Genomic DNA, 23,442 nt, shown 5'->3' with positions numbered 1-23,442 from the left:
TATATACCATAACAAATATTAAGTGATAAATGTTATAGAGTGATAGTTTAGAAAATGGCGTTTTTAGGTAATTAATTAAGTCTTTTCCTGTTGGATCTTGTTGAGCCAATCTCTGTTATTAAGGAGATTCTGAAGTCATGTCAAAATACATAGATCGCAATAACTTTAAAAAATATGTTAGATTAGAGTAGTCGGAAAGTCCTTTAATTATTTTGATATTTTTAAGAAAATAAATAACAAAGTTCACTTCTTATACATGGGGTTTTATAGAAGAAATGGAATCAAAGATGATACACTTGAGGCTTTTTACATAAGGAGACATTGGATGTCGGACATGTACCGAGATTATCAAGTTAAAAAATAAATTGTTTGTTTAACATTTAACATGACATGTCTGTGATTGCTCAGGATGCGACCAATGATGAAAATTATAGATCTATCATATAAACATTATTAGTACAATAATATATCATTTGATTTTGTTTTTCACCATGGTAAACATCTGATAGCCGGTGTTCAACGTCCAATATTTTCTTATGTAGGAAGCCCTTTAAAGTGTAAATTTAGAAAAAATGCACAGAGCTTTATAAAAAACGTGCACGCAGATATAAACTAATTATTGCAGAATATAAATCAAAGAACCTAAGATCACCATTGAAAATCGTAATTAATCAAATAAACGTGAATAGGAATTCGAGTCTCTTGGTTATGAAAGATGATGCGCGAGGAGTGAAGAATCGTTTGATTTCGTTGACGTTTCAGTAACGTTTTTAAATCACCCTTCTCAAGACTACAATAAACAAACAAACGTATTAAGTTACACTTATTAAACACACATTTGTTTATTTCTCACCGCAAGTATTGAGTAAAACTTACATTAGTAAATTTTTTTGTGCATAACTTTCAGCAAGAGTAGTCAAAAAGATTTATATATATCAAACAGGAATACTAAAATGTGCCGTGATTTCCATTAGTATTTACGACAAACAGATTTTTAGAATATGTATTTGAAAGACTGAATATGGTACGAAAGACAATCCTATGCAAAACTATTCAAGTACAACGTTAATTGATATGTAGCCCCACTATCTCAACAATATAGATATTAATCGTTCACCTGTGTTACGATTTTGACAACGGTTTCTCAATTCTTTGTTTGATAATTGTTTATAATGTCCACGGTTTGTAGCAGTTTTTCAGTTTTATTGTACTAGTGACATAAAACGCGCTTTACGGGTGTTTCGTCGAAAGACGAAAGTATTTCCTATATAGTAAAGGGGAAGTATAAGGTTGTAACGTAGTCGCGCTTTCTCCTCTCTCCTAGTGGCCACGTACTATTTCTTTCTCTCTCTTTTCTCTTTTCCTTTATCGATATACTTACTCAGCATGCCTAACTACGATCTAACTATATGACTTTCTTTCTTTCTTACTTAAGGAGAGTAGGGGAGAGTATGCGTTTCGGGTGACAGCGCGTTATCGGTTTGTGGTGGAGGCCAGTCAGTATAAATCATTCGTCCGAACTGGTCGCACGTTTTGAATTTTACATTCATTAAAAAGAATTTCATTAACTTATTTAATTTGTCAATGTAGTATAGTTAAGCTTAATTAGTTTCAATTAAAATAGTATTTAATAGACGCGTATTTATTCTAGTTTCTAAAAAACTCTTCCAATCAGTTCTTTTTGTTTGAGTCGTGCTATTTTAACAATCACCGCGAGACAAACCCTCCTCGAACTCAGGTAACACAAACACTCATACGTATCATTGGTTGACTAGCCACAAAATAGTTAATCAAGTCCACAGTGACTAAAGAACTATAAATTCATTACGTACATTATATTGGTCAACTAACCACAAAGTAGTCAATCGACATCACAACGCCACGTGTTTCATTTCACATGTCATTTGGTCGGTTCGCCACAAATTAACCAATTTCAGATTCTTTTACATCCGACATATATATGCATACCTTTAAATATCAATTGTAATCAATAAATCATAACACGTTTTTATTTCTTTACACAACGATTAAACGCATGATCGCATGTTATCACAATATCAGTTTGTATTTTATCAATGTAAATCAACCAAGGGTTTTTCTCTATTTAGGTGATTTCCGTTTGCGCTTACGTGCAAACATAGTTTGCACGCAAGATCAAACCTAACCGAACCTTGTGGAGTTTTTTCCCAATTTTTTAGGCCTATAATATATCCATCATATCAGCCTAAACTATACGTATTCATTATTTAATATCCTTTCATAAACTACACATATATTCACAAACAATCCTTTCAGACTGAGAAATTTATTACTAACAACGGGCTTTTATCTTCTTTTTCATTTCTTGTTATATTAATATCTTTATCATAAATTACTTTCATCGAAGTGGATTTTTCAATTTTATCAGAAAACATATCAGCGGATAAATGGGTATTACGGAAACAGTTCCGTGTATTCAAAATTTATGATTTAACCAAAAACTACTATAAATAATGTTATTTTTTCCCAACTATATAGATAAAATTACTATTGAAAGTTTACACTGAATTTTAATTTAAAATATTCACATTAGAATATTTGTTACTAATAGAACATAATCACAATTCCAAACATATAATCTCATGTTTTTATGAAACAATTTACCCACTGTTAGTTTCATATAATATTTTAATTAAAATAATAACATTGCAACCTATTTTTTTAAGTCTCGTTACCTTCAAAATGACCTGTATCAATTAAGATAAACTAAACTTTTACTACTAAATTCTCAACTCGAAATCATATGTAGACGCTTATTTTTCGACACATTATAGTATATCACGTGGACATATCTCAGCCAATTAAATCACAAATAAAATACTTCAATATGGCATGCACTATTTTTTTATAAAAGGATCAAATTGTTTATTTATGTTATTTTTTTATAAAAATTAAAATTATGAATTTAAAGCATTTCAGAAAATAGACATTTTGATTTATATGGTTTACAGTACATACTCAGTTTGTACGCACATCGTACGCTCACATCCTACGCACATCATACCACAATTATTACAATTATTTTTTCATTTTTTCATTGGAGCATTTTAAGCCTTATGCCAGGTAATTGCTTTATATTGGGTTGACTGTTTATACTTACATTGATAAGTTACAATTATCACAAAATTTATATAGAAGTTTACAAGCTGTGATATTTGGTTTTTTTAGTATAACGTCGGTTAATAGTTGTATTTTGTGGGAGTTTATTTGTCTATGTTTCATATTTTAGGCAGAGCCAGATTACATGAAAAATTTTTTGGTACATTACACGAACAATTTTGGTTCTTACTTATTTCTAAGCGTGAGAGAGAAGCTGATATATTATAGTGGTTGGCCCTGCATCGATTGATAGTAACAATTTATTATCGGGTTAACTGTTTATTGGGATTACAAGGATTCACGTGATCATTATATTTTTCGAAAAACAACGCCTTTGCTTTCGCCGAGTTCTTTAATGTGTCTCAGGCCTCGGTCACATATGCACGTACGCTTACGTACGAATGCGCACGAAACGCACGATTCCAGTGCAATCACTAGAAATTCGTAGTTCTAGTTACTAATATCAACAGTCGCAACAGATGATTAAATGTCGCTAATTGACTTATTTAACCATCTTCGGAATCTTTTTTTTCTCATAAACGTTTGTTCAACTAATTCTATGTATTGCATTCCTACTTCAACTAGTTAAACTGCTAAATTGATTAACAAATTAATATTATCTACCATGTATCTATTACACAGAAAAATGTTATGACATACAAATTGCATAAATGAATATGAATGTATTATTATCACATTGATTACTTACTTAATTTATAGTTTGATTTACGGTGAACAATAATTTTTTTTTAAACTTCAGTCACATTAATAATAAAAAATAACAATTATGTTAACGGTAAAACAATTTTGAGGTTAACAAACTATATTTTGTTTGTTCAGTTAGCGATATTTAATCATCTGTTGCGACTGTTGGTATTAGTAACTAGAACTACGAATTTCTATAGTGATTGCACTGGAATCGTGCGATTCGTGTGCATTTGTACGCAAGTGTACGTACATATGTGACCAGGGCCTCACAGTTTAGTTTTCGATGCTTGTTGTGCCTTTCGCATAGGTTACTATACGGCATTATTATTTTTTCAGAGAAATTCAGTTTAGTAGCTTCTTTGACAGTTTCGTCAGTAGGTTCGTGTCCTAATATACCTTTGTGTGAGGGGATCGAATAAAATTTGATATTTAAGTTCGGGTGGGATTCTCGGAAGGCGTAGCAAATTTTCTTGGTTTCAAAAATATACGGATTAGTTTGGATGGTTAATTTAGTTGAGTGCAAACATTGCAGTGTGCTTAGTGAGCTGATAAAGATACTATAGTTTTTTTCAAGATGGTCCATTGCCATTTGTACTGATTAGAAAATAGCACAACACTCAGCTGTAAATATTGATGAATTGTTGTCGATGGACATATTGATTCTGATGTTTAGCTTGGGCATAAACAGGCAACGCCCGTAGAGATAGAATTTACTATTTTACTTCCATCTGTGACAGTGGCATATCCATCATTTTTACTCGAAATTTGCTCTACGATGTTATTTGGGTTAGACGTATTAAGAACAATACCGTTATCTAGTTCTGTGTCAACACCTATCGACGTAGATATTATCGCGTAATTATGGGAATAATTATCATACGCTTGAGTAAAGTTCGGCTTAAAAATGTAAGTCTCTCATATGCACAAATTTAATAGCGAGATTCTTCCTTCTCTGCTTGCATCTTTGAACGTTCGCGAGTATTTGTTGATAAAATTGAATGTTTGCCATTATTGTTTAGATAAAGTTTTCTATAGGAAGCATTTACTTAACGATCTGATGCGTTCATTCATCAAGGGTATTTTAGATTCTGCAATAATGATGTGGTAGGTGTATACGGTAGCCTAGTGCAGTTCTTAAAGCAGCGTATTAAAACTTTTCAAGTTTCTTTACACCTGTTTTATTGTCGAGAATAGTACATTACGATACAAGTACGGGAAAGTAGATTCTTGTCTCGTGTGGCGTTTACGCCCGAGCGAAGCGAGGGTGGAAAGGTACACGAGACGAGAAACTCTTTCCCGAACATGTGCCGTACCGTATTTTTTTATACGACGTGTGGAAAGTGCGATTTTCAACGCACGTTTTCTGCCGAGCGTGCGGGAAAGGTGTACTTTGCGCACGGAGTGTCGAAAAGTATTTAAAAATACCGTAGTCGATGACAGGTCGAACGTACGAAGCTTTTAAACAAGATCATGAGTGTTTCTAGGTTGACACCCTACCAGGTGCCGCGTAGAAATTTGATAACATTCGTAGCCCTTAGGCATTTTTTCTCTATTTCTTTCTCTTGATAGTGAGTAGTCAAAGATGATACCTAAATTTTGGCTGTATCATTTGATTCAATGACATGGCCGTCGATTATAATTTCTACACGACACCTAGTTTGACTTTTCTCTTGTTAAAGTAAACAAGGATAGTTTTTACAGGTGCAAGATCGAGGTCTAGTTTGTACAATTTTTTTTTAATCATGTTGATGGAGCTTTCGATCTGGCTTTTACATTCTTCCAGTAAATATGATTTTAAGTATACAACAATATCATCCGCAAATTGTGACACAACCAAGCTTTTCGGTAAACCATCAATTATATTTTTAACATATAAGATGTACAATAATGGAGATAACACCCCTCCTTGAGCTACGTCTTTGTTCACGTTACAATAGCTGTCTCCGGGGCCGTCGTAAAAATTTATCGTTGGGCGGTGATGAATGGAATAAATGTTATCACGTTTAGAGAGCAAATGGCCCCTGCAAGGTTTTCTAAGAACATTTTACAAATAACATTGTCAAAGGTTTTGGTATTCTATAAAGTCATGGAGATTTTTGCTGAACTGCTATATTTTACTGGTAGCTATTCTTAGACGTCTTACTTTTTCGCATTCGGCGTTTCACCGAGAAACTGGAATTTTTTACTAGTGTTGCTTATTAAAGTTAGCTTTTCTAAAAAGAGTACTGCTACGTACGGCGTTGGTAACTATATTGATGAGGTAATCATATTTCTCGTTCACAGAAAGCGCATCGTAATTTAATGACAAAAATTCCAGATATTTTTCGTCTAATTCTTTGGTGAAAGAAGACCAAGTAGTTCTTATTGTTTTAAGTTCAAATAACTTTTTTATATAGGTAATTTCCTCGGTGTAGACATTAAAATATAAGCTAGATTTTCTTGAAGTTGGATATTTTCACGATTTGAGATAGTTTAAGAAGTTGCTGAAATGATTTGAGCATCTATTATAGGGTCAAGCTATGTATTTCTCTACTTTGCAGGTAAATCAAGAGAGCTTTTCAGTGAAAAAATGAATACTGTATTTGGTCATACTCGAAGGAAAATTTTCAGAGATTCTGGGAATTTTTTAATGTCTTCAGGGTTCACATATATTTGCTTGCGAAAGCTCAGAATATGCGTATAGCTTGGTTCGTTTATACGTAATGTGTGTAATGCTAGAGATTGCACTTTCATATAACTTCAACTATCACATTAGCCGAAATCCATACTTGTGGAACTGAGTTTATAAACACATCTTACCTTGACGAAGGTTCGAACGTGACCCCAATCGTTATCATTAATTTTATATACTATTCTACGTGTTTTCTTTTTATCTATCGAATCTTTGCCAAGTCTTATTATATTGATTAATTTATTAATTAGTTTGAAGATAACTGAGAATTTGTAGCGTGATAAAACTGATTTTAATTTATCACTAATTTAATGTAAAGAAGTACAATAATTTGGATTTTGTCATTTATTTCAATATTCCATTGTTATTAGTCTGATTTGTAGTGTGCGAATGTATGAAAGTCTGCGAGAAATCGGATATTTTATGAACTTCATGGGGTAGCCATTTGTACGTAATACTTTTTCAACTAAAGTTAAATTTTGTGAAAGAAGTCATGTGAGTGACAATTTGATTGCTGTCTACTAAACCATAAATAATAACTCTCTTTTATAAAAATGATCATATAATATAAATTAAAATATATAAAACGCCCAGAAAATGTGCTTTTTTGATACCAGTTATTCTGATAATTTTGGAACCCTAATGAAAATGACGCATAAAAAATTGTTTTGACAAGAATGTAATATTTGCTATACTTTCGGTAAGAAATAATCAAATGTGTGTTTAATAAGTGTAAATCAATACGTTTGTTTGACCATTGTAGCCTTGAGTGTTTAGTGGTAAGGGTGATTTAAAAACGTCAGCGAAACGTCGACAAAATTAATAATAAAGATTGACTCAGGATCTAAAAACAAAAGATTTGATCGATTACCTAAAAAAAATTTTTTAAACCTTAAAATGAGCCGCTTAGAATATAACATTGATAGTTTATTTATATTAGCATAGTATGACTGACGAAGTATATTTTATTGTCAAAATGACCATTGTAAAGTTGTAGTACATCTAAAGAACAGAAAAACTTAATTTAATAATTCCTTTTACATGAGATAATATGCTTTAATGGAAGACCTCCATGAAATGAATATTTCTAAACTAAAGATTCACAGACTAATTGGTATTTTTACTCAGTTTCAAATTATTCCAAAGTATCAACTTAAGCTTTTCGAGTTCCTGTTTTCTGCATAAATAAATTTTGTAATGAAAAGCAAATGCTATAATCAGAGATTTTGTTCCGAACATAAATACTTCATTACTAATCACTAGGATGACTATTCATTTTTATTGTGCAATAATAATACTAGTAAACAATATTTTTGTAAAAAAGAATATATCATCAGTAAATAAAATTTGTTCAAATTCTGTAGAAATTTACAGAAGCTGTATATGTGTATTTTCAATAGTGACCGATTTGAAAAGTTTATAAATTATTATCATTTTTGTTGTAGAAAATGTTATTATTATTAACTTACCCGTAAGTTTTTTAGTATATGATAATAAGATAGTTATCGCCTTCAGCTAGTTTTCTAAACTTGTTTTTCACGAAAAGGTTAAATTGTGTCGTTTATTAAAAATTCTTTTTGAGTATGATTACAACTAAAAAGGGTTTACAAACTCATTTATTACGCATAATATTTTTAATTTATAAATTACATATAATTGTATTATCTAGACATCGTTATCTACATTTTTTACGTTAGATTTATATATAATGAATAAATTTGATAAATGTTCGTCACCTGTAGTTGGTATTATTAGAAATCTTCTTTACCGGATTGTACGGCACTCAGGTGGTAAATTAATCTGGAGTGGTAAATCTGGTGAGGCCACAAATAATAAGGACTGCGAAGATAGCCCCCGGATTTTCATGGGAAATTGTTAGCCAAAAAGGGAAAACTGCATTAATTGCTCTAATTGTCGCTGATTTACGTGGTAATTTCCCATTTACGATTAATCAACGGGATATAGGGGAAAATCGCATTTTTCCGTTTACCTACTCACTAGCTGATTTCTCCAGAAATTATTATTCGATTTTTACGGTTAAGGTCTTAAAATTAAGATTATAATTTCCCACGCCATCTCCCGTATTCACATTCATGCTAAATATTATTAATTTAAAATAAAAATTCAAAATAACATTGATGCCCCGAGTGGCGGGAAAACTGTTTCATTCCGTATTTCTACGTTTCGTGGACCAAGAAGCAGAGTGTATTATACACGGCGTAGCCTAGGAGTTGGCTATAGGTATTAGGTACTTTTATTTATTTCAAATCAAATATTTTATCATCGTTCTGAAGACAATTTTATTTTATATTAAATAAATTTTATATACGTGTTGAAACTCCTATAAAGAGCACACCTATAAGTTAGGCGAATTGAACCTGTACTTCAATTTGGAATCCGTGAATTTGGTACCATTGCCACTTCGATCGTTCTCATTAAATATACTGACATTTATCATCGATGTCTTGTGTTCGGTTTGGTCAGTAATTCTTTCTTTTCTCTTTTTGCGCAATTGTAACGCTATATTTGATCTCATTGATAATTAGGCTAAATTCTATATAGGTACTCTTCGATACCATAGGACTTTTAGATATTGCGCTCAACAGCTCGAGTGTCTCGATAATGTCATCTCGCACTTAACCAACTTGGAAGCTGGCCTCGAGAAACAGAGAATTTGAGAAATATAAAATAATGTACACTCGCAAATAATAAACTTGTTTTTTCATATCCATTTATTTATTACGCAGTTAATTACATAGAATGTTATATTTTTTAACAATACAATTCAAACCGACTAAAGTCTATACGACGTGTATAATACCAACTCATTGGTATAATACTCTCTGCTTCTTGGTCCACGTAACGTAGAAATATGGAATGAAACAGTTTTCCCGCCACTCGGGGCATCAATGTTATTATGAATTTTCATTTTAAATTAATAATATTTAGCATTAATGTGAATACGGGGTATGGCGTGGGAAATTATAATCTTAATTCTAAGACCTTAACCGTAAAAATCGAATAATAATTTCTGGAGAAATCAGCTAGTGAGTAGGTAAACGGAAAAATGCGATTTTCCCCTATTTCCCGTTGATTAATCGTAAATGGGAAATTACCATGTATGTACATCAGCGACAATTAGAGCAATTAATGCCGTTTTCCCTTTTTGGCTAACAATTTCCCATGAAAATCCGGGGGCTATCTTCGCAGTCCTCAAATAATAATTTATTCAATTTTTTTCGAAATATACGTTCATATTCCTTGACAGTTCTATTTAACGCGCTTATTACCAACTTTAACTTATTTTTAAATAATTTAATGATATCTGATCATGACATCTACAGACGGCGTTTTTTTGATTTAAGTATTTTTTCTAGAAATGAAGATAATAACACGTTACTTGTAAAACAATAGTGACCATTATGAGTATCGTTAGTGCTATTGTTGATTTAAATGTTCCGATATAACTTCACTTTCTACGCTGTTACTTAGTACATACGTTATATTACTGTTCTTTAAGAAATAAAATTATCAGAAATTGTTAAATATAAAATAAATTATTAAATAATAGATTTATCGAACCACCTAATAATATAACGTCAAATTTCGACTGATGATAAAATTGAAGAGATTGTAATTTATAAATCGTGTTATATTAAACTTAAAAAAAACCGTAATAGATTTTAGAAGAAACATATTTAACCATGGTCAACTTTAAGAAGTAATGTCCAGAGTTAGATTTTATGATTCTATGAAAATATATTTAGATAATTATGCATCAACGAGAAAAGTTAAAAATTTTATTTAGAAAGAATTGTACCAATAATAACTTTGCAGCAATAATCGAAATCACATACTGTTATATGAAATTTGATGTTGTTTGAATAATATATGACATATGCTCATAGCTTTTAGTTTGTGTCTGAAATTTTTTTAAATTTATAATAATTAAATAATATTTAGTTATTATAAATATTTTTATTAAACTTAAAAAAAAACCGTTATAGATTTTACATTTTTTATTAAAGTAAACTTTAATAAAAAAAAATATTACGTTAAAGGTGAAAGATTCTAGGCTTCTGGGATTAGTATTATTTAAGACGCTTTTTTCAAAATGTTTTTCTCTTATTTATTATATTATTTGAACTTTTAACATAACAACTTTGAGATTCTAATGATATATACGCATAAATACATCATACCGTATCAAATACACTATAATTAAATTTTAATATACATCTGTAGATATTTAATAATGAATAAAAATAATAAAAATATAATTTGTACCTATTTTTCACAAAAACTAATGAAATGTTACTCATTTCAAGATGTATTGGAAATATTATTCAAAAGATTGATTAAACCTATGATTGATAAAATGTACTAAGCTATTATACTCTTATACAATACTAAACTTTACGCACTTAACAGTAGTGGTTATGGTCCAAGTCTTATGCTAGTATGAGTAATACAATTGACATTCTATTTTTTTGTTGCTTCCTTGAAAATACCCGTAAATATATTCTTCTAATTTAATAGGTTCGGGTTAAATATTATGATAATTAGTTTTCGTTGTCCACATATCATTTAATTAAAAATGTATCAAAAATAAAAATATATTTTTCCCCAATTTTTTTTAATCTCTCTCTCTCTCTCTCTCTCTCTCTCTCTCTCTCTCTCTCTCTCTCTCTTCCAATCAAATTTTAAGATAATGTCAATATCACAGATGGTTATAAAATTATTAATTTATACTGATAATTTTTAAATATAACCGCTTATGTTATTAAAACATTAAAACGATTTATTAATAGTATATTGCCATTCTTACATATTATTATCCTTTCAAATCATTTATAAATTTAATTTACTGCTGAAATATAAATTTCATGCTTTTAGATATATAATGCAAATATTTCAAAATATATGAAAATTGCATTTTCACGCTCTTTTTTTTGCATCAATCACAACTTTGGATGTCGGCGTCAAGACTGTAAAGGTAGTCTCCTCGAAGGTAAGGGAAATTGTTGAAATAATTTTGACAACGCTATTAATTGCCCTAATTGTCCCTGATATCGGTGATAATTTCCTATTTTCAATTCGGCAACGGAAAATGCATGAAAATCACGATTTTCCTCGGTACATGAACAAGCTCGTTAACTCTAAAAATTATTGATGAATTTGTGTTTCATAGCTCAAAATTAAGATTTTATTTTCCCTCGACAGCCTCTTAAATCGTATTTCCTATTCATTGCACAATTTTCAAATTAAAATAATTAATAATTTTTGTGTTGTGAGTAGCGGAAAAAGGGTGTCAGTTCATATTTCAGCATTCCATTTCCATCCGTATATGAAATTATTGCAATAATTTCACTTACAATCGAGAAGGCTACCTTCGCAGTCCTGTCGGCGTTTCATCATTTTTTCGTTATAAAATTTTAATTTATCTCTCCGTAACAAATAAAACTTTTAAATGTTAAAATAGTCAAAAAGAAGTTTGAATTGTGCAATGAAATAGGAAGTTACTATTTTAACTTTTTTTGTAACAATAAGCAATTTATCCCTAACGTTAAGTAAAATTATATAAGAAAATTTACTACTTTACCGACTAAAATTGAGGCAGTGTTCCATATTACCATTCACGGGAAAAAAAGTAATGGTAACTTACACCAATTGCCATCGACGGTAAAACAGGTACCCTAAAGGTAATATTTTTTATACTCTTTATAATCTTTATTAGTTTATTTACAAATAAGACTTATTCAAATAAAATAATAATAATAATTAAAAAATAATAATAATAATAAAAATAATAATAAGAATGTTCTGTTCAAAACGTCTATAGTATGAAATTAATAGTGTCTTTGGCTGCTATATATTTATTATTTGATAGCTAACTTCTTAAAGACAATTTCAAAGTGAATTAAATGTGGAGATTTAATATATGAGACAAGAACTATTTTTCTGTTAAAAAATGATGAATTTTCGACATCCAGTATTGTGGTTGGTTAATGCTTAATAAGCACGAAAATTAACATTTTGATATTTTCAAACATCTTTATTTTTAAGGACATTTTTTTGCTTATCGGTTATTAAAAATTGCTATCGGTTTCAGCATATTTTAACATGATTAAAATTGTATTAATTCTTTCAAATAGTAAATATCAATCGAATATTTAATTAGATATGAATATTAATAATTGTGAATAATTTTCAAGTATAAAATATTTAAATGAAGATGATTTCATAAAAATTAGAAATAGTTTATCAGACTTTTGAAAAAAAAAAATCGAATAGTCATTAAATACTGTGAAATAGCTTTTATTGATAGGAAAATGAATGAGAGTTAAAATTTATGTTTAAAGAGAATTTTCTTTTGCTTGGAAGACTCTACAATGGGAGTAGCGACTATACTTGATAGCTAGATGACAATTATGATATAACGTTTTAATTAATTATTTCATAAAAGTATTATCCTAGCAACGATTTTATCATAGAGGATAAAGGCACGTTAGACATGGAATCGATTACACTTATCAAGTTCACTTAATAAAAACTTAATTAAACTGAAACCATTTTAAATATGGGGTATAATTATCGAGCCCCTAAATTTTTATTTGTAGTTTATCTGCATTTGACGATTTACTTTGGAAAGCAACTAAAAAATTAATCAACCCCAAAAATGTTCTCCACTCATTTTAAAAAGTAAATGATTGGGGCCTGCAATGGCTCCGTCGGTAGGGCAACGGACTCGCACCCGGTAGGCCCAGAGTTCAATTCCCAGTCCCTGCTGATTGATACAAGTACCACTGAAAAAAGATTTATGTGCTTTGATCTCAAACACATTGCAAGTCCCGTCACTGATTAGCACTGACAGAGCATAAATAGAGCGATGTCAAAGAGAATAATGAAAAAAGAAAAAAAGCAAAAATTTGACCTGGACAAGAACAAATTTCGATAAAGCTACAATTTTACCACTTTTGCTAAACACCTTGCAAGCGAACTATATGAACTATGAACTTCTCTACAACGAAGTATAGCAAAAGAAGAACTTATGTAACTAAATATCACACAAACAAATAACTGTAAAAATTTTTTATTTAACAATATAAAATTAACAGACATAAATAACATGATCGCTAACCTTAAAAACAGAGTCCAGTGGTTCGATTTCCATCTCAAACTGTAGATCCAGTCATGAAGCGTGCAAAACTTCTCTGTCATCATTCCAAAAGTGGTAGGAGAGGTAAGTCTACATGCTAACGGTTATAAGAAACCAAGTCTAATGCGTAAAAGTACTTAGTGTATCTCTGCAGCGTTCCGTACGATTGTAGCTCTTGACGTAACAATAACAATAACATGATAACATATACGGAAAGGTAGTCAAATAACTATTATTAAAAGACTAAATAAAGTACTACTAGAACAAAACATAATATCTGACCAACAATTCAGTTTTTGAAACAATCACGCTACAATAAAACAAACAGTCATCACTAATATCAGAAACACTTTCGAAAATAACGAATATTTTATTGCAGTTTATCTTAATATAGTTCAGGTTTTTGAACAAGTCTGTCACGAACGCTTACTATATAAATTTAATAAAATTTTACCAAGCAATCTCTCTCCACTCTTAGAATTATATGTAAACCGTAAAATTTTCAAGGTTAAGATAAATAAGGAAACTATTAAACTGTATCCAAGAAAAGATGACATTTACCAAGGAAATGTTCATGGTCCCATTCTATATATTAAATTTACACCCATGATCTTTCAATTAAGGAAAATATTAAGATCGCCACTTATGCAGATGACACTACTATTTTAACATCCTATTAAAATGCAATAACGTCTTCTTATAAACTCAGAAATATCTAGTTGAAGTACTATTCTGATTTATAAAATGGAGAATAAAAATTAATGAAACTAAGTCAACCCAATAAGGTAACTTACATATTACAAAAAGAAACTTGTCCTCTAGTGCACGTAAACAACCAACTAATACCACGAGAACATAAAGTTAAATACCTTGGTATACACTTGGATTGTCTACTAACGTAGAGAGACCACATTTTGAACTAAACATAAATAGCTCAATCTAAAGTTGGAAAATACTACTGACTACTAGGCAAAAAATCCAAACTGTTAATCGACAACAAATTACAGATTTATAAATGTACAAACAAACCAGTGTGGGCATATAGCACTCAATCATGGGGTACAGCCACATATACATCATCAAGAGTCTCAAGATTCAAAAATTATAAAACATCTCTAACATATATATAGTAAGCTCTGTGAAATAAACGCATTGGTACGGACTATTGGTGATGTGCCTTCATGTAATGTAGACTTAAAATCAAATTATTGATACCATATATATAATAATTTTTTATTCATTATAAAATAATAAAAAACTTTTTATTAATTAGATGTTGCAAAATCAATTAAGTTAATTTGATTTTAAAAAGAAAAAAAATTGCGGACTAACTACCATGACATTTGAAGATAGGAAATTAGCCTGACCACGAAATATAAACTAAATTAAACGGCTTTTTTGTAACATGTTTACTTGGTTCGATTTGAAAACTTTCATAAAGGTGTTTGCAATTTTAATAGTACATAAATCACTAGGTTTGAAGTGTCACTACTTCCTAATGACTGATAAAAATAATGAAGAAATAGTGAAGTCTGTGTAAATAAAACGTTGAAATGTAGTGACCATCATTGAATAATGAATCGTTTAGTAAAATATATTGTAGAGTTTTAAAGTAAGTTTCTATTTCGGCTGAAAACGCCACTCTCGATACATCGGTCTTTGAGCGTTTATAACTAATGTTATTGGCGTCAAAAAAAATTGTGAAGGTCATTTTCTAAAAGTTTAAGAGATGTTATATCCGATGATGCCCACAAAATTTTTGAAATAAATTAATTATTCGAGTAAAATGCCGTTTAAAAAAAAATACGAATTGTTCACACTTTTTTTTGAAATCGAGTTTTCAAAAAATTTTCCGTGTGTAATGATATTGGAATCTCACTAACCAGTGGAATAAGTATTTAGATTTGACGAATATATAATTTCCGGATCGGTTTTTCACCTGGTAATGTTCAAAATGAAGTCTCGAATGCCTAATTTTTTTCGTTATGTTTATGAATTTTTTACTCAAAAACTATGAGCTTATGGAGAAAGTACCAAGAGAGCAGAAATTTTTAAAATCGTATAAGGAATACGCTAGAATGTTGTCAAATAATTTGAAGAAAATTTTTTATTTTTGTTGGTTAATTAAAATTGCAAAATTAAAAAATACTCAAAATGATCCGAAAAAATTCTCACGTATTCTCTAGACAATCATAAAAATATTTTGTTCTTAACAATTTTTCCTATATATGCATTGTTTCCAAGGAAAAAAATAACAAATATCAAAGAAGTATATCAAAATTTTTTTTTCCAAAACTATACTGTTACAGCAAAATTATCTAATTGTAAGAATAAAATATTCATATACTTATCTAAAGAAGACATGAGAATTTTTCTGAACTTTCACAATATATACGATTTTTTATTTTATATTACATGCAAAAATTATTTATAAATTATTCGATCGTATTCGATGAACTGTATTTTTATTGGTTATATCGATGAATTCAAATTTAACCAAGAAATAAAAATGAACAAAAAGAAAATTTTACATAACTATATTGTTAGTTTAAAATTCATCGCCATTATCAGCAAATATGATTAAATAATAGAATAATTTTCAGATAATGTGTAAAAAGATTAAAATTAATAAGTTTCGTAAGAGTCATCAGTAGTAAAGTAATAAAATACAAGTCTGGTAACATGAAGGTCGCGAGTTCAAATCTAGGTCAGGTCGGTTATATTATTTTATATTTTTTCAATTTCCATATATAGTTATATTCTATAGAAGCTGTACACATTATTTTATCCATAACATGCATGTATTGTTTATTTATTCAATTTTTAAGAAAAAGTCGATTATTAAATACAAAATTTGTGCAAATTCCATGTAAATATTGTATAAAAATTGTACAAAACTTCTGTAAGACTTGTATCAAACTTGTATACATTTTGTATGAATACTGCACAAGATTTGTACAGGTATTGCACATATTCATATACAAATTTCGTACATATTCTGTACAAAAATTTGTATATTTAGTTCCAGTTGGGTATAGTATCAGGCGCAACTAGGCTTCATTGCTATTTCATGCCTACTCGTATGTGCCGCGACCGTGACACTTGATAAAAATTAATTTTTATTACGAGCCAGTGAGCACTTAATTGATTGACTGGAGATATTTAATAATTGCAATGTTTTCTATGTATTGAACTAACTTGATTTTGATAAAAACATATGGCATATGGCAAGAATGATGTGCGAATAGGTTGCAATATGTAACCAAAGAAACTGTTTTAAGATCAGTTTCGTATCTGCGAGCAACATACACATTTTTATTTGAACTGTCACTATAAAGCTCCAATTTTTAACTTCATAATATATATATCATAAGACATACACAGAGGCCTTATTGTGGTGTTGCTCATGAGTACTTGGACACTGCGCAGTATATTGTGCCCAAATCTGTCCATTACGAAGACAATGACAATGAAGTAACTAATCAATGTTAATTAGTTTTGAGACGAACAAATCAATATACAATGTAATCTACAGCGTTCAATTGCGCATTATCTACACTACACTCTAAGGCCTGAGGTCTGCCTCTACAAATAGCATTCATTCAAAATCGGAGCTCTGCGATCATAATTCAAATATTGCTTGCAGATAAAAAAATTGATTTGAAAATAGTCGCTATAATCATGCCTGGAAGATTCATTTAGTAGATATACCAATTCTACACGTTTTAAATTTTGTCTTAAGAATTTTCTGTTGTACGCAAAAAATAAAATACCATTTTCTTAAAAATGAAATATTATCTCACGTTTTAAGTTTCCGCGGAGAAAATATCTAAAATAAATTGTCGTCAAATAGTTTATACAATATAATAGTACGTTTGATAATTCTGTTCATCATAGGCAAATTTCAACGTATCATTCTTTGAAATATTTAATTATTCCTAGATTCTAATCATTATTATTTTATACTTTGTATTCAATTTAAAAAACATTGTGTTAAATAAAACAAATAAACATATTAGCATTGAATAAAATAATATAGAATCTGTAAATAATTTTTTGCAGTTACATGTAGTCAACTGTTATGTTAAATATATTTTTTTGAAAGATGTGTAGCGGAGAAAAGGAGATTTCATATAATGTACAATAAGGATCACGAACATTTATATACCTAAATATTTTATTTTATCACCTCCGCAAACTAATAGTAACTTTACACTTATTGTTAATATTATCTCTGGCAGATCTAGGCCTTATGTTTGTAATCACAATCCAATTATTTTATTTGCGTGTATATACTTGATTGCTGATAGAAAATTAAAAAATGTTTAAGCAGATTCTAGTTTCTGTAAGTATATTTTACTTACTTTACTAGAATGATAGAAATGATTACTCGGAAAAAATGTAAAGTGAAATTTATGTAGCCTACTAAAATATTTAATTCAGCTATGTGGTTGGAACAATTTTGTGTAAAAGTTAATTTCTACAAACTATGCTGTGCATGTGACTCATAACATGACTCATCATGTAATTCTTGACATTATCAACTTCTGAACGGTTAAATCCATGCCGATCTTATGACTTATCACATAATTTTTAATAGGATTTATCACATGATCCTTCAGGTGATTCTTGGTATAATCAATTTTTGAGCTAATTATATCTCTGTTGATTATATGATTTATTACATCATTTTTCATTTGATTGATTATATGGGCACTACGTCAGATGCTAGAAAGGTACTTTCCCGCACATTTTAGATAATGTACTATTTTTGCACTATGTATGTAACTTATTTTTTGCATTTAGTATCGAAAAAATATATGAGAGAGGGTTAATATATTCCTATTCGCCTTATTGACATTTTATTGTTTAGAATATTGAATTCTGTTATAACTACTTCATGTTTACTCGTATCATGTTCACGACATCAATCCCCTAAATTAGCTATATGACAGTTTTTTCCAAATTTGTTTTTCATTATTACGTAAAACTTAAAAAACAACGTAAAAATATAGATTAGTATCTATGAGTAAGATATATTTTATCATAGAATAATCCATTTAGCTAGAATAAGTTAAATAATTTTATTTTTTGATTTTTTACTTAGTTTTAAATGAATGTTTTTAATGAAATTAAAAGTCCGTTAATTTTCAATTTTTTTTGAGAATGGTTAGTAAAATTTTTCTTTCTCTTAATAAAATCTTTAATTAATTAAATTATGATATATTTAATTTGATTAATAGATCGTAACTTCTTAGCCGTCAAATTAATAACAGTTTTAGAAAAATTCGATATTTGTAGAAAGAATCATAGAAAATTTATTTAATTTATTAAGTTTAGTGTGAATCAACACTAAATTTAATTATTAATTTTAATTGAAATAAAGTTATATCTAATAATAAAATAGTGTTTTCATTTTTAAGTTTAATCATCAATTTTTCAAAAATGTTATATTTTACAAATTCAGACATTTTTTTGTATTTTTCGATAAATCTATATTTTCCAATTATAAAGTATTTTTGCTACAAAAAATCATTAGCAAATAGTGTTGTCGAATTCATTGATGTTTCAGACACCAAGAACTATCAATAACTCATGAAGCTAAGAACTACATCTTTTTGTAAGATTGAAGTGAATTCAAAATCATTTTAAATGTAGAAACTTTACACCCATCTATTCAAACAGACAAGAATCATGAAATTATACCTTTAATGGTTTCTGATGAAAAGTCCCCAGATCTTGACGCATAGGAGTCTGAAGAAGAGGGAACTTGATGAGGAGTAGCCAATTTTTCTGCAATCAAAATGGAGCTTAATTAACTCATGGCGTCATTGTTCATAATAATCTTTTTAATAAAAGGATATAATAGAAAAAATCTGACTTTTATTGAAATTTATTCTGTAATTTATTCATTTTAATTAAAAATTTTCTGATGATTTATTGATTATGTCAGAGAAGAAAAAATGTGGTTATTTATCATATGTTTTTAATTTAAGCGAATTCAGTAATCTAAATTATTGAAAAAGTTTATACAATCTAGAGAAAGAATCAGGTAGAGAGGTTTACAGAGAAGTCTATGAAGATGATCGTCTGCAAATAATTTTACAATGATTTTTATAAAGATACTTGCATGACTTTTTACACATATAAAAAGAAAGATATTCGACATAATTTCCAATCAATATGAACAACAGAATTTAGAAAACAGAAAAATATCCATCGCTAAACCACTTTATTTAAAATTTTTTTCAGCACATACTTGATTATGTCAATATTCATATAAATATTACTACAAATAAATGTATTTATTTTTATCTAAAATTTCTTACTAATTTTTGTGACGAGCTTTGGATTTGCTAACAAATACACGTAGAAAAAATTGATCGTGCATTTTTATAAAACTATCTACATACACTGAGAGAATTTGCCCTAATTTGTAGTAAAAATTACCATGGTATATAGTAATCGTAGGATATACTCTGACTATAGGATAAATTACTATCTAACAAAATTAAATTCAAATATTAGTTTTACTGTGAAACATAATAAAATTTACTAAAATTATATGAATTCCAGCTATAATCGGAATACTAAAGATCTGCTCGGTAAATTTTACTATGTAGCGAGACTAGAGCAGGGGTGCTACCGATATAAATGTATCCGGTTGCGCAATGTGTGCAGTTGCAGTATAAAGCCTCTGCGCAACCGGATAAATTTATATCGGTAGCACCCCAGATTGACCTGTGTGATAGGTTGACTGATGGCTCACGAATGAAACGTCCGTTACCCTCTTACCCCCGCCGGCAAAGTGTAATAGACAGTGAAAAAAACAACCATTCGAAATATCTCTAATCAAACCCTCCAAAACTGCTCATTATTTTAATTGAACCCCTTCAGTTGTCCAAAAAAAATTAAATCTATGATCATTTTTTCGTTTTTTGCAACTGCGATATCTTTAGTAATACTTAATATTTTTGCAAAGAAACCAGGCAGAAAAATTGAACCCTTGCTCGTTTTAATTGGACCCCTCTCACTTTTTCAAAATAACTAATATATATGTCAAAAACAACAATATAATTTTATTGTATGTTCTTTCCAAATAACCCAATAACCCAATAATCTATTTGGAAAGAACATACAATAAAATTATATTGTTGTTTTTGACATATATATTAGTTATTTTGAAAAAGTAAGAGGGGTCCAATTAAAACGAGCAAGGGTTCAATTTTTCTGCCTGGTTTCTTTGCAAAAATATTAAGTATTACTAAAGATATTGCAGTTGCAAAAAACGAAAAAATGATCATAGATTTAATTTTTTTTTGGACAACTGAAGGGGTTCAATTAAAATAATGAGCAGTTTTGGAGGGTTTGATTAGAGATATTTCGAATGGTATCTTTTATTTTCACTGTCTATTACACTTTGCAGGCTGGGGTAAGATGGGTACGTCCGTCACGAACACGGTAATAACTCACGAATGAAATCATTGAGTGCGAACACGTCGATATTCGTGACGTAAAATAGTATGAGAAAATTTTGCGTCGATTTTCATTCGGAAAATGGGATTCGCCGTGGGAATATATTTTGAACAATTTTGCATTATTGGAAAAATCGATTGATCTTGTAAAACTGACGATTTGGCAAAATAAATGTAAATAGGTTGTAGAGTATACCTATAGACATGTTGACATGTTTTTAATTTTTTTTGTTTGACAGCTTCTAATATTATTAGTGGCATTTAGAAATCGATCTGTATCCTTGGAGCAGTTTGGCCAACTTTGTTTGGAACAAGGGGGCCGCTCAAAATATTGTTTCATTAATGTCTTTTATTACTAATAATTATTTTTGTAGGTGGATATTGTTAGACAATATGAAAAAAGACGAGTAGGGCAAACAATCCATTTAACATTGTTGAAAATTACGCGCACGAATATACGTAGGCCAAGAGTATCATTTTGTATGTTGTTATTGCAAATAATGTGTAACTATTGATGTAGCTCATCAGTAATTGTCGTATGATTTACGTAGTCAAAATTATATTTAAAAAAAATGTTTGAATATGATCACCTTTATTCTGAAAATTCACAATAAGTTATAATTATAATTTTCGATAATAGTCTGATTGAAAATTAGTTCGTAATTTATAATAAAATAATAGTAATAGTAGTTATTAACTTGATTTAATTGTATGTTTCACTACGCATGCGCAGCTGACGGCTGACAAAGTCGTTGAAGCCAACTAGAGGCTTGTTGTGATGATGGTCATGCGCATTTAGACGTTGCGTAGTATATTGAGCACAGATCTGTTCGTCACAAAGAGAATGTCAATATTGTCAATGGAGTAACTGATCAATGTTAATTAGTTTTGTGATAGACACGACGACGCATAATGTACCGTGCAAAGTCCAAGTGCGTATGACTGATATAATAAGGCCTCTGTGTTTTTAGTTATATTTTTTATTTTTTAAAGTATTTCATTTATATATCTATAATATTACGATAATTATTAATTTTATAACATAACTATTTATATTACAAAAGTTTGAAAAGAAATCTTATAATTAATGTTATGGTGTTTAATTATAGTCCATATTATGAATTATTTTCTTCACAAATGCCCACTCTACCATATCTTTAAAGTAATAATTTTCCAACATCAACAATTATGCGTGTAATTTTTCTTATGAACTTAAAATAAAAGAAAATAAATGAGCAATCATAATCAAATAATTAATTCTTAATTTTATTAAATCCCTATGACTGTATTTATATAACATAATTTTGTATAAACAATAAATATTTCTTGATTTTCAAGTTCAATTTATAGAAGCAATGTTTATAATATGGACAATGTAATAAAATCTATTCTATACACAGGTAAATATAAAATCATCAGTGTTTGTAATACGTGTACTGGTAAATGAATTTTCATTTTTAAACAATTACTGTTGTTTGTTAAAATTTATATATGTAAGTATTTATTTATATAAGTATTCAAAATAAATGGAATTTCGTTTTAAATATTTTAAAGTAGTTTTGTCGAAAGTAGAAAATTGTTATGAAATTTAGTTCGACGTCGTGACAATAAAATATTATAAAAAATAATCCATTTTAAATAACAGTTTTCCAACAAATTATTTTTGCACATGCAAATTAAGACGTATTACATCACAGAAATTTAATTTTAACGAACTAGAAATTATATGAAAATAAAAATTTATTACATCTCATAAAATTATATATTTATACATAGTTAGTACCATATATAAGTAACTTATCTAGACAATTTTTGTTTTTCGTTAACATTAAATTTTTGTAATACGGCCCGCCTTAAATGTAATTACCAAGAGAAGCTGATTACTTATAAAAAAATCTGCTTATTTATTATTATTCTATATTCAAATGTGATCATAATTTATGATATGATAAACACTATTTTTGTTGTTAATTTAATTTATTTAAATTAATTGATCAATGTTAATTAGTTTTGTGACGGACAAGACGACGTATAATGTATTGTGCAACGTCCAAGTACGTATGACCGATATCAAAATAAGGCCCCTGCTTCGATCGTCGATCATAACAAATAGCGTAACATTTCAACTATCAAACTGTTTGATTGTTTTCGACGGTTAGTTGTTTGAAATTTTATTTGTTATTTTGTAATGACTATAATTTTTATTAATCGTTTGTTATAGTTGACGCAGTTGATATAATAAAATGTTTAAAACCATGTTGATTTGCAGTAATTCTTATGAAATACTTATT

At 29.1% G+C, this 23,442-nt stretch overlaps 1 protein-coding gene across 4 annotated transcripts in view; it reads right to left on the bottom strand.

Moving 5' to 3' along the window:
- LOC131666872 (ecdysone-induced protein 74EF-like) overlaps positions 1-23,442 on the bottom strand; it is a 118,957-nt gene that overhangs the window by 35,080 nt on the left and 60,435 nt on the right. For all 4 annotated transcript variants that reach the window (XM_058939884.1, XM_058939887.1, XM_058939885.1 and 1 more), the window contains exon 4: positions 19,383-19,469. In XM_058939884.1, the coding sequence (XP_058795867.1) occupies positions 19,383-19,469 (87 nt within the window). The remainder of the gene's footprint in view (positions 1-19,382; positions 19,470-23,442) is intronic.

The sequence above is a fragment of the Phymastichus coffea genome, unplaced genomic scaffold (genome assembly GCF_024137745.1).
Source record: "Phymastichus coffea isolate CEN01 unplaced genomic scaffold, Cenicafe_Pcof_1.1 PCOF00061, whole genome shotgun sequence".
Taxonomy (NCBI): Eukaryota; Metazoa; Arthropoda; class Insecta; order Hymenoptera; family Eulophidae; genus Phymastichus; species Phymastichus coffea.
The sequence above is the reverse complement of the archived record's forward strand: the minus strand, read 5'-3'. Positions and strand labels throughout refer to the sequence as shown.